At 44.5% G+C, this 11230-nt stretch overlaps 2 protein-coding genes across 2 annotated transcripts in view; both read right to left on the bottom strand.

Moving 5' to 3' along the window:
- Positions 1 to 490: 490 nt before the first annotated feature.
- Positions 491 to 2634, bottom strand: Ubqlnl (ubiquilin like). Its single transcript, XM_004642009.2, has one exon. The coding sequence runs from the start codon at positions 2453 to 2455 to the stop codon at positions 623 to 625; it is 1833 nt and encodes a 610-aa protein (XP_004642066.1). The 5' UTR covers positions 2456 to 2634; the 3' UTR covers positions 491 to 622.
- A 2966-nt stretch (positions 2635 to 5600) lies between these two features.
- The window catches only part of LOC101568757 (olfactomedin-4), an 8104-nt gene continuing 2474 nt past the window's right edge, over positions 5601 to 11230 (bottom strand). Inside the window, exons 2-6 of the mRNA XM_004642115.1 lie at positions 10668 to 10817; positions 9789 to 10016; positions 9438 to 9603; positions 8892 to 9051; positions 5601 to 6297 (exon numbers count right to left, since the gene is read on the bottom strand). Coding sequence (XP_004642172.1) covers positions 5601 to 6297; positions 8892 to 9051; positions 9438 to 9603; positions 9789 to 10016; positions 10668 to 10817 — 1401 coding nt within the window. The remainder of the gene's footprint in view (positions 6298 to 8891; positions 9052 to 9437; positions 9604 to 9788; positions 10017 to 10667; positions 10818 to 11230) is intronic.

Genomic DNA, 11230 nt, shown 5'->3' on the forward strand with positions numbered 1-11230 from the left:
TCAGGCCCTTGTGCTTGCCAGGCAAGCACTTCTACTGAGCTAACTCCCCAGCCCCTCTTAGTCACTTTCAAACTTAAAACAACATGGGGTTGAGAAATATGGAACTAAATATCAGTCTTCTTCCTCGTATGTGACTCTAGGTAATGTTTCCCTTTCTGTACAGCTGATTGTCTTCTCCTACATGAAATCACAGGTATTTGTGTTCCCCAGTCTCAGGCTATGCATGCATATTCCTGGATTTTTAAGCATGTGTACAACAGTAATTCTATTTATTTGTATATCAATATGCACATGCGGTGTGCATATATATTTTCATGCATACACAAAGGTAAGACAAAGATACCAAACCCATTTTGTTAGTTTTCTGCAAAAGAAACAAAGCCAGACCTAAAAAAAAAAAAAAAAAAAGCCAAACCTCAGAGGAAGGCAGGTATGTGTAGCCATTTTATTGACAGATGTTTCAGCCGTGCCCAAGCATCTAGTACACAGTGGAGGGAGCCTTGCTTGGCTTCTCTGTTTCAGGACTTCTCCAAGCTGAATGCATCAGGAGAGGAAGAAAATGTAGCCGAGGTGGTCAGTTATGTCAGCAGACAGGTAGAAAGCAGATGAGCAGATGTGGAGATTACAATCCTTGGGATTTCTTTAGCTTGCGAATAGCAGCATTAGTGTCCCCTTCTGTAGCAATGAGTGCCTGGAGATTGGCATGATAATTCCCAAACCCCATAGCCTGGAGAAATTTCATCTGCCGCCTGAAACGAATCTCAGGAGTTTGTGGAGGTTGGGAAGGTTTTCCAGCTAGGGACTGTAGCCTGTGCAGGACTTCTCCCGATTTGTGGCAGCACTCAGGCCTCTTGGGCTCAGCCATGTCTGGGGTATTCCAGGTCGTGGGCACTGTATCAGGGTAGCTGCAGCTGAAGCCAGGAAGCCAACCTAAGTCTGATAGGTAAGGTGCAAAACAAGGCAGAAGAACAGGAGCCTCAGTGGCCAACAGTTGGAGGCCCTGCTCAATCTGTAACATTGCTTGTAATACTTTAGGATTGGCTAGGGCTAAAAGCAGATCCAAAAGTTTTGACTGCTGCAGGAATGTGGGCAGCTGCTGCCCCCACTGTTCACTCAGCTGGGCCATGCTCATGGACAACATGATCTGAGATGCCAGGTGAGGGTGATTCCTAAGCAACTGTGTCATGCCTCCTGTGATCTGGGAGCTGGCCTGCGCATTGGACAGCTGGAGATCTTCCTCTGACCTCTGGTCTGAACTACACACCGAGAGGTTGCCATCTTCATTTGCTTCCTGGAGCTGCCGCATGGCTTCTATGCTTAGTAAGGCTGGTATCCCAGGTGGCTGCTGAATGGCACAGACATGGCTTTGGCCTTTGTTGGAGATGGTAGCAGAGTTGGTTCTGGAAGTATAGTTGGGGGTGGTGTTGGATGAGATGATTGAGGATAAAGCTGGAGAATTAGTACAAATGACTTGGTTTATAGGGAGATGTGAGTGCTGGCCACACTGGTCCTGGGATGATGGTGGTGGTGGAGGTGAAGGTTGGACTCGTCCCGTCACTTGTCCTGTCGGAAGACCAGTAAAATGGTTGCCTCCAAAAGGATCTTGCATACTGCTGAACATTCGGTCACTGAAATCGGCATAGTTCTCACCTTGGACATTATTCCCACCTGGGATTGTCTCTAAGCCCAGGTAAGGCTGAAGATTTAACAAATGCTCTGCGCTATGAGCAGGTGGCTGCATCTGCATTATCTCCTGAATTACAGCAAGGTTCCTGATCAGCTCCAAAGTCTGCCTCAGGCTCTCAGAATTGTCACAGAGGTGGGCAGCTTCAGGGTTCTGCTGTATTAATTCCTGTTTATCTAGATGCTCCGAGATAAACTGCTGTACGAACTCCACACTGGACAGAAGCTGCTGGACATGAAGATTCTGCAGCATCTGTCCTGCACACTGTGGGCTGTCCACTTCCAGATGCTGGTTTTGTACCTTTGGTGCATCAGACTCGATAGAGAGAGATTTCACTGGGGCTTGACTCATGCCAGCAGGCTGGCAAACTCCACTGCTGTTTCCTTTGATGTTGTGGTACTGGTGGCAGTGGTAATCAGTTGGCAGGTTCTGGGAGGAGTGGGCCAGGGATCTGGAGCTGTTCTTGGATTTGATGACCAGGTAGATGGTGTGGCCATCTGTAACACCCCACTGACTCAACGTGTCCTGGTCTTTGAGAAGGCGGCCCATGAAGACCAGCACTAGTTGATCCATTTGGCCTTTGAAGTGAGCCAAAAGCTTCTCCTTGAACTGCCTCACAGTGATGTCCTCAGCTACAGTAAATTCTTTCTGTTTGGTTGGTGTCTTCACTGTCACTCGAGTGAAACGTGAGGAGATGCTCCTGCCTGTAGGAAGACATGAAGGACGCCCACTCTGGGGTGTCCTGGGTGCTCGAGAGGTGACATGAGGCATGGACTGTAGTGGATGGGCAGATGGAGGGCAGGTATCAGTGGGGGCAGCTGGGTGAGGGCAGGCAAATACTTCCGCTGGGTTTCGCTGCAGGTGTTGTATTCTCCAACCTAAAAACAGCTGGGTCCTGTAATCTGTAATGTTTCACCCTCACCCCAGCTCTCCAGATGTGGCCCAACCGAGGTCTGATGTGGCTACTGATTCATACTTGGTGCACAGTGGGCTAAGTGGTGACAATGCCCCTCCCGGCTGCCCCTCCCCTGCCTCAGCTGCACAGGGCCTGAGCTGTTCAGAAGGGGGATATTGTGATGTCAACTTAAGCCTCAGAATATGTCAGGACTAGGTGGGAAAGGAAGGCAAATTTGGGGAGACCCTAGTCTCTATTATAAAAATGGAATTTTCCAGAAAAATAGAGGCTAAATTTCCTAGGGAAAAAAAAAAAGATAAAAATCAGATTTTCTTTTTTTAAATGTTGGATGAGTGTTTCTGTGTGTTGCTATGTGTAGGTCATGTAAATGGATGTTGGGCATGTTGACGAAATAGTCTACTGAATCTGCTAACAAAATCACATTCCTACGACTATGCATAGCACCTAAGCTCGTATTGGGGAAACTTATGGCAAACATGCTGCAGCGGACTGTTTGTATTACATAATGCACTAATAGATTCCCCCTCTGGCCTAACCCTGTGGAAAGGGATTAGTAATGTTTTTTTTTTTTTTTTTTTTTTTTTTTTTTTTTTTTTTTTTTTTTTTTTTTTTTTTTTTTTGGCAGAACCGGGGATTGAACTCAGGCCCTTACACTTGCCAGGGAAGTGCTTATTCCACTGAGCCATCTCCCCGGCCCCGGATTAGTAATTTTGATAGTGATCTGGGGAAAGCAGGCCTTAGAAAGAAAAATGGAAAAAGAATAAGGAAGCAGAGGTCCTGTTTTTCTGTAAGGTTGAGATTTTTGGACTCTACACTTAACTGGGAGTAACCTCAGATGATAGGTAAAATATCCTCTTCTATTTAAGGCAGCGGTGGGGCTAACCAAGAAGGCTCCCTCTGGGAACCATTCTAATTCCTGGCTAAAGGTGCATGGGCCACTATTTGTATTATATGTATTATATTCACACAGTTCACAATTTGTTTGGTTTTTTTCTACATGTCACCCTAATAGACCTTTTAAAATGATTTCTTTCAGTGTCCACACAGCCACAAATGAAAGCATTGTATCAAAACTAAAGGGAGAGAGACATCTGCAAATCAAGAGGTGGGAATCATGCCATTCCTTAGGGGACAGCTTCAGACAACTGAAAAGCCAGATATTCCGTTCAGTACTGTGCAAATTTGAAGGTGTTTTATTTGAGCAGAATTAATGATCAGTGCATATATTAAAATGTTTATGCTGATATTTGTGTGTAGGTAGAATTACTGTATATCCAAAATGTACAGGGCTGGTGAGATGGCTCAGTGGTCTAAAGCACCTATTTAGAACAAACTAAGCTAAGCAAAGCACAGGGACTGCAGTTCAATCCCCCAGCACCACATGCCAGCCAACCCCGCCCCCTGGTGGGCTGAGCTGGCTGCACACACACTAAATAAATAAATAAATTCTTTAAAAAAAATGTACAAACATATGTACAAAATGCATGTGCATGTGTCTTACTGAATGTATACTGAGACAGTATATGAATACTTTGTGCAAGTGGGAAGCCTTCAGGATCTATACATTCCATACTCCTCCCTGGCTAGGGGGAAGTGCCATACATACAGTCAATTAAGGGACATAAAAAGAGTTTGATGGGGCCTGGGAGATGGTTCAGTGGAATAAGCGCCTCCCTGGCAAGCACAAGGGCCTGAGTTCAATCCCTGGTTTTGCCAAAAAAAAAAAAGAGTTTGAGGGCTGCAGAGATAGCTCAGTGGTCTAAGTGTCTGCCTAGGCAAGTGCAAAGACCCGGGTTCTTTCCCCAGTACCACATGATCTGTCAGCCCCTCCCTAGGTGCTGGCTACCAAAACCAGGTATGGTGGTGCACTCCTGTAATCCCAGCACTGGGGAGGCTATAACAGGAGGATCACTACAAGTCTGAGCTACATAGTGAGACTCTGTACCAAACACATTCTTTAAAAAAAAAGTTTCAGTCCATATATTCTTGGTGTACTAAAGACTAGCAAAGAAACTACAGGCAGGCAGAAGACTTCCTGCAGCCATACTGGGGATTCTCTATTAAGAATGGGGGACCCCGCATCCCAATCCATATCAAATTCTTGAAATCCCTATGCTTACCAATACAGTTACCAGTTACAAGTTGCTCAATGCCAAGGGGCGGACTCCAAGCTAAGAATCTCTTTTAAAAAGTTCTCAAAAGTGAGACAGATGAAGGACCCCTTTAGAGTTCCAACAAGAGTGCAGGGTTGACAGGAAACTTCCATGTCACACTCCAGTGACCAGCTGCTATGAAACTCCTACACCAATCAGATCCTCTTGGTTTGACACTAGACTAGAACACATGACCTTAGAATTCCAAGGCCCAGATTCATAGTTTAAAACACAGAATAAGATGCCAGACTCCAGAAGAAGGGTACTACATGTTTCTAGATAATGTTTTTTTGTATACTGGAAATTGAAAAGATAATTTCACTTCCTGGGGATGGAACCCAGGATGTCATGTATATTAAGCTCATGTTCTAGACCCTCTATAGCTAATATTTTCTTTTGTTTCTCAAATAAATTCTCACAGACCATTCTTTTTTTATTTTATTTAATTAATTTTATTGAGAAACAAATAGTGAGACAGTTTCAAAACCGATTAGTAAGACAGTTTCAATAATTAATACATTGCATATTATTGTCTTCATAGTGGTTATTCATAGTACAAGATGCAGACAAACACTTTTTTTTTTTTTTTTTTTTTTTTTTTGTGGAACCGGGGCTTGAACTCAGGCTCTTGTGCTTGCCAGGCAAGTGCTTATTCTACTGAGCTATTTCCCTGGCCTTCACAGACCATTCTTAAAGGAAACTTTAATGTGTTGAGATATTGATTACATAAAGAACAAAGTATAAGTGGTGTTTCTCAATCTTTAGGGTTAAAACCTTTTGAGGGAGTGGTCCCTCTACAGGTGAGAAAGAGTACAAAGACACTTCTGCCAGTAGCCTGCCTCAGGTCTCAAGGGCTGGAAAGCTTACTGGATTTGACAGGTCGTTGGGCTAACGGTCTTTGTAGCCTGTGCTTCTGTGTTGGGAAGGTGAGGTCATAATTCACCAGGAAAGCATCATTGTACACATACAGTTTGTGGTCCATGGGGCAGTAATTGATACCATGCAGCGTCTCCAACGTCTTGTCCAACAGGATGCTAAGGTGGGTCTCCTTCCCAGTGGCAGTATCAAACGCATAGAAGATCTCCTCTTGGCGAGTGCTCAGTGAGCGTAAGGCATAGAGTACCCCACAGGCCATGAATGCCCCTGACAGGCCTGGCCTATACTGGCTGGTATACCAGGTTCTCTCTACTGCTAGGGTGCTGGTGTTGAGAAGACTCACAACCAGGTTCCCCTTGCTCCGCTCAGTGGCATAGAGCACCCACAGCCCCTTCTCATCACCTGCAAAATCTAAGTCCATCCAAGGCACACCCGCATAGGAGAAGCAGTTGTTGAAGGTGGCACCAGGTAATGGGCGCTGTAGCACCAGGGTGTTGGAAGAAAGGTCCACCTTGGCCATGTTGGCAGTGCGGTAGTAGTTAAAGTACATGAAATTCTGGTACACAGTATTGCCACTGCCATCACCATAGCCCATCTTGAACTCCTCATACTTCTGCAGCAGCATGAGATCATCGTAAGACTCATATAGTCGATAGTAGTCAAAGTACCTAGGTCAAGCCCCCACATCACAAGCATTAAGTGACAGCAGTAATCAAACTGATAATGTACTATAAAAATCAACAGCCTAGTGAGCCAATTAAAAACAAGGATAGGGGCCAGGGAGATGGCTCAGTAGGATAAGCACTTGACTGGCAAACGCAAGGATCTGAGTTCAATCCCCGGTTCTGCCAAAAATAAATAAAAATAAAAAATAAAAACAAGGATATACATGCCAAACAATTTTTAATCCACCACTTACCACACACTATGACAAAATAAGTACCTGTTTTAAAAATAGTGCACTATTTTGTACTCACTAACAATGAAGTTAAAAAAAAAAAAAAACAACCCACAGCTAAATCCATTAGATACTATATATACATCTTTTTCTGTATTTTTTAGGAAAGGGTCTACAGGGTGTTCAGGGTCTCACTACTAGATCGGACTCATAGTGACCCACCTGTTTACAGCCTCCCAAGATCTGGGATTACAGTCATGTGCCACCATGTCCAGTCTCAATTGCTGTCTCAGCGCAGCCTAGGGATGGGGCTGGCATGGCAGGCCTGGGGATTGAACCCCCAGCCCCTGTTTCTGCTTGCAGGTGCTTTAATCCGCTGAGCTATATGGCCAGGCTACATTATATCTTTTAACTATGATAAAAACATTATAAAATCCAGGCATAGTAGTAGTGCACACCTGTCATCCCATCACTTGGGAGGCTGAGAGCTTGGACTACATATCAAGACACTGTCTAAAAAAAAAAAAGCAACAAAAATCTACTGCGAAGTTCTATATTTGCAGATCAGAATGCTACACTAAATTTATTCAGAAAAATTAAATAATTTGCTAACCTGAAAAAAGAATAATAAACTACTACAATGTCAGGACTGGCTAAGATTATACAAAAATGTACAGTATACCCAAATGAGCAGTCAATAAATAGCAGCAATTGTGTTTTCTTGTTTATGAACATTCTCCTGAGCCTAGAATCTCCTGCCTCAATCCACCCTTGAAATATCACTTTATAGAAGACATAGAGCTGGAGCTTAAACCAAGGAGAGTGTGCCTATTTGACCATTTGGGGAAGTCTCTTAATTTTCCTGACTTATGAGAATTCTCATTTCTTAACACTGGCAAGAAGTGCTAACTCACCAACAGGAATTTTGAAAAGATTCATGAGCACAAACATATAACTTTCATGTGCAAAGTTTGTATACAAATTGAGGAGGGGAGGGGCTGGAGAGATGGCTCAGTGGTCTAAAGCACCTACTTGGAACAAGCTTGGCAAAAAGCACAGGGACCGCAGTTCAATCCTCCAGTACCACATGCCAGCCAGCCGCGCCCCCTGGTGGGCTGAGCTGGCCACACACATACATACATACACACACACACACACACACACACACACACACACTAAAATGTTAAAATAAAAAAAAAATAAAAATAAAAATAAAAAAAATTGAGGAGGGGGTGCCAGGAAGATGGCTCAGTAGAATAAGCGCTTCCCTGGCGAGCGCAAGGGCCTGAGTTCAATCCTTGGTTCCGAAAAAAAAAAAAAAAAAAAATTGAAAAGGACTGTCACTAATGCTCATCTTTCCCAGAGAGCTTCAACTGGGCCTCTTCAGTGGCTGGTTCAATCCACATTTATCCCTCTCTCAGTTGAATCTATATAATTCTATATATGGTTACTTTAAACGCTTCATGAATTATGTCCAACTCCTCAGCCAGACTGACATGTCATTTATTTATTGATTCATTTAGACTTCATCTAACAAATTATTCTCAGCCACTACTATGTTCTCCATATTCTTCTATAATTTCATACTGGAAATTGAAAAGATCATTTCACTTCCTGGGAAACCAGGACCTTGTTGATATTAAGCTCATGTTTAGACCTTCTATAGCTAATATTTTCTTTTGCTTCTCAAATTCTTACAGACCTTTTTTTTCCGGAACCAGGGATTGAATTCAGACCCTTGCGCTTGCCAGGGAAGTGCTTATTCTACTGAGCCATCTCCCTGGCCTTCACAGACCATTCTTAAAAGAAACTGTAGTGTGTTGATTGAGATATCAATTACATAAAAAAAAAAATAACTAGGTATAATCAGTGTTTCTCAATCATTAAGGTCAGAACCAATTTAATTAACCTCATTTTATAGATGCTAAATGAGGGTCACTTAGTATAAGAGACAGTGCTGAGAATTAAACTCAGGTCAGCTTCACTCCAAGTCTGAAGTTTGGTCTGCACCATACTCTAAACTTCTCCTAAGAAAGCTAGGTTTGTAGGGTAAAGGTGTAGAAGAGTTTTTCCTAGAGTTAAGAGCAAGCTAGAGATAAAGCCATCTTTAAATCATGGTAAAATTTTAAAACTTCAGTCAGTGCATTTTTAAAGGGACTTGAGGGACTCAGGGCCACACCTGCTCCATGAGAAAAGCATCAGGAGGTGAACTGTTAAGTCTAGAACAGATTTATATAGAATCATAGCTAAAATGGAGGAAGCTGGGCAAGAATTACAAAACATAAATAAATCAACCTTCTAGAGTAAGGGTAGGAGACATCTAGAATGCACTTGGCTGTAGAAAAACTGTCCTCGAAGACTTACCTGCCATCCTTACTCAGAGGGGCCACCCAGTGAAGGGAAGAGTTTGAGTTAGGGGCTGAATCCTGACCCCAGGCACCTGCCTTGTACGGTAAGCCCCTCCAGTTGAGCTGCACCACAAGAGGCCTGCTGACCCTCTGGAGGACTCCATGAACACAAGAACCTAGAGGGGAGAGCAGGCAAAGTGTGAGCTACAGGCAAACACACAAATCACAGAGGGCAGTGTAAAGTACTACGATGTACACTGTCCATGCGCCTAAGTGAACACACAACTCTATAAGCAGACTGGCTGATCAATCAAGATTGGTGTGTATGTCTGAACAGGAAGTGTCTGTGTGTGTGTGTGTGTGTGTGTGTGTGTGTGTGTCCAGTGTGAGAATCTGCCAATTCTGGTGTGCATTTCTCTGTGACACGTAAAGAAGTTGAAGATTTCTTTCCCGTCTTGGTCTTTATTGCCACCTCCCTCCCTCCACTATCACCAATCCTGCACTCTCCCTCCAGTCCCTGGAGAAACAAGATTTTGGGAAATACAGTTCTCTGTGAACTCACCAGCAGGCTGGTGTGCACCCGTGTATCTGGAGGTCTGTTGGTGCTCTTTTTCCCTCTCACACTCACTTAGTTGCTGCTCCAGACTGTCTACCTCATGTTGGAGAGCAACAAAGCTGCGCAGGTCAGCATTGCTCAGAAGCTTGAGGGCGAGGCTGACATTCATCGCCTAAGGAAACAAGATACTAAAGATGGAGCTCGCAGAACATCCCCAAGAAGTGAACTCAGGCTCTCCTATTTCTCAGTTCAGAGTTTTCTTCCCAAGAAAGAAGTGATTTTGAAACTGTCATATTGTGTGAGGTTAGGTAAGAAGGCCATGCCATGAAAGGAGGGTTTTTCCATCTGTCTACATACCAGGTCATTAAGCTGGTGGAGGAGACCTGCACTCTCCTTATTAACTCTGCCCTTGGCCATAAGCTGACCTGCCAGCTTCTTCATTCTTTCAAGCTCCAGGTGCAGCTGGTCAAACACTGAGTTTTCATAGGAGAGAACAGCCAGACTGGAATTCCTGGACTCTCGCATGCCGATCACATCCAGGGCCTGGGATTGTCTATGATCACTGGCATGCACAAGCTCACGGGCCTAAGCATGAAAGGCAGATAGACAGTTTGTTCAAATGGCAACCCTCTGTATTTTCCTGCCCATTGACATCCTCCCAGGGACATACAGCTTGCAAAATAATCTATTTTCTCAATGCAGTGTTTCTGTTAAGCCCTTGATATGGGTTTTGTGGTTATCCCTGTTCCACAGTGTAGGACCTCATCTCCTTTATGCTGCAGGAAGAAGAACCTTACACTCACACTGCCAATACCCCTGTTTTCTCTTCCTGATTAAAAACAACTCTCAGGACGGACTTAGTTGTGGGAGAATGGATGGACAGCCTCCAGTGTGGTCCACATTCCAGCCTCCAGTATGGCCACATCCCTTCTGGCTTTCCCAGAGCTAAGAAAAGAAACACCAAGCAACTGAGCATATCTAGCAGATGCGTAGCCAGTAATTAAGCAGCTAATGTAGGAAACAACTCTCTATAGCACTGCTACCACTAGCGATCCCCCAAGTTGTTCCTAATTTCCCCTTCATTCTGAGAATTCATTTCTAAGATAAGGCCTGCACTTCAAGCTTTTACTCCATTATCAGGACTTATCCCTTGCTGAGCACAGTACAGGCGATGCTGGGATCACTCCAATTCCCACACATGCAGCCCCAGCCCCAGCCCATAGCTCCAATACTCACCCTGGAGAGCTTCAGCTCATACTTGCTGAAGAGCTCCTGCATTGCACTTTGTAGTTCCTCTAGCCGCTGCAGAATGATGGAGCTTTTGGGCAGGTAGACCGTGCACTGGCAGGCGCCACTCTCATCCACCAAGTCTGACACACTGCTGAGCTGAAAAAGTATGGCAAGAGGCCCACTAAGTGTAACAGAGCACGTTGCCCCACAGTGCACTATTTGCAAACACTGGGTGGACTGGGTCTAACCCTGCTCTGGCTTGGGGGAGAAGAGTCCCCTAGATGGTGGCAGAGATCCTTCTGATTACCTGGACATCCTTCCACCAGAGGCTTCAGTTATCCTTCTTCTAATCTCCCATACCTGCAGTGTAGCTCTTTCTAATTCCTGTTTTGGGTCATGTCTACCCTACTTCTTGGACTGGCTAGGCCTGCCTCTGGTTCACATAAATGGAAGCCTATTTTCCCTTAAGACTCCATGGAGGGCTGGAGAGATGGCTCAGTGGTCTAAAGCACCTACTTAGAACAAGCTTGGCAAGGCATCAGGGACCGCGGTTCAATCCCCCAGCACCA

The sequence above is a fragment of the Octodon degus genome, unplaced genomic scaffold, assembly GCF_000260255.1.
Source record: "Octodon degus isolate 3935 unplaced genomic scaffold, OctDeg1.0 scaffold00146, whole genome shotgun sequence".
Taxonomy (NCBI): Eukaryota; Metazoa; Chordata; class Mammalia; order Rodentia; family Octodontidae; genus Octodon; species Octodon degus.

Coding starts and splice junctions, on each gene's coding strand:
- Ubqlnl (XM_004642009.2), bottom strand. CDS start 2,455: ATGCCTCATGTCACCTCTCGAGCACCCAGGACACCCCAGAGTGGGCGT.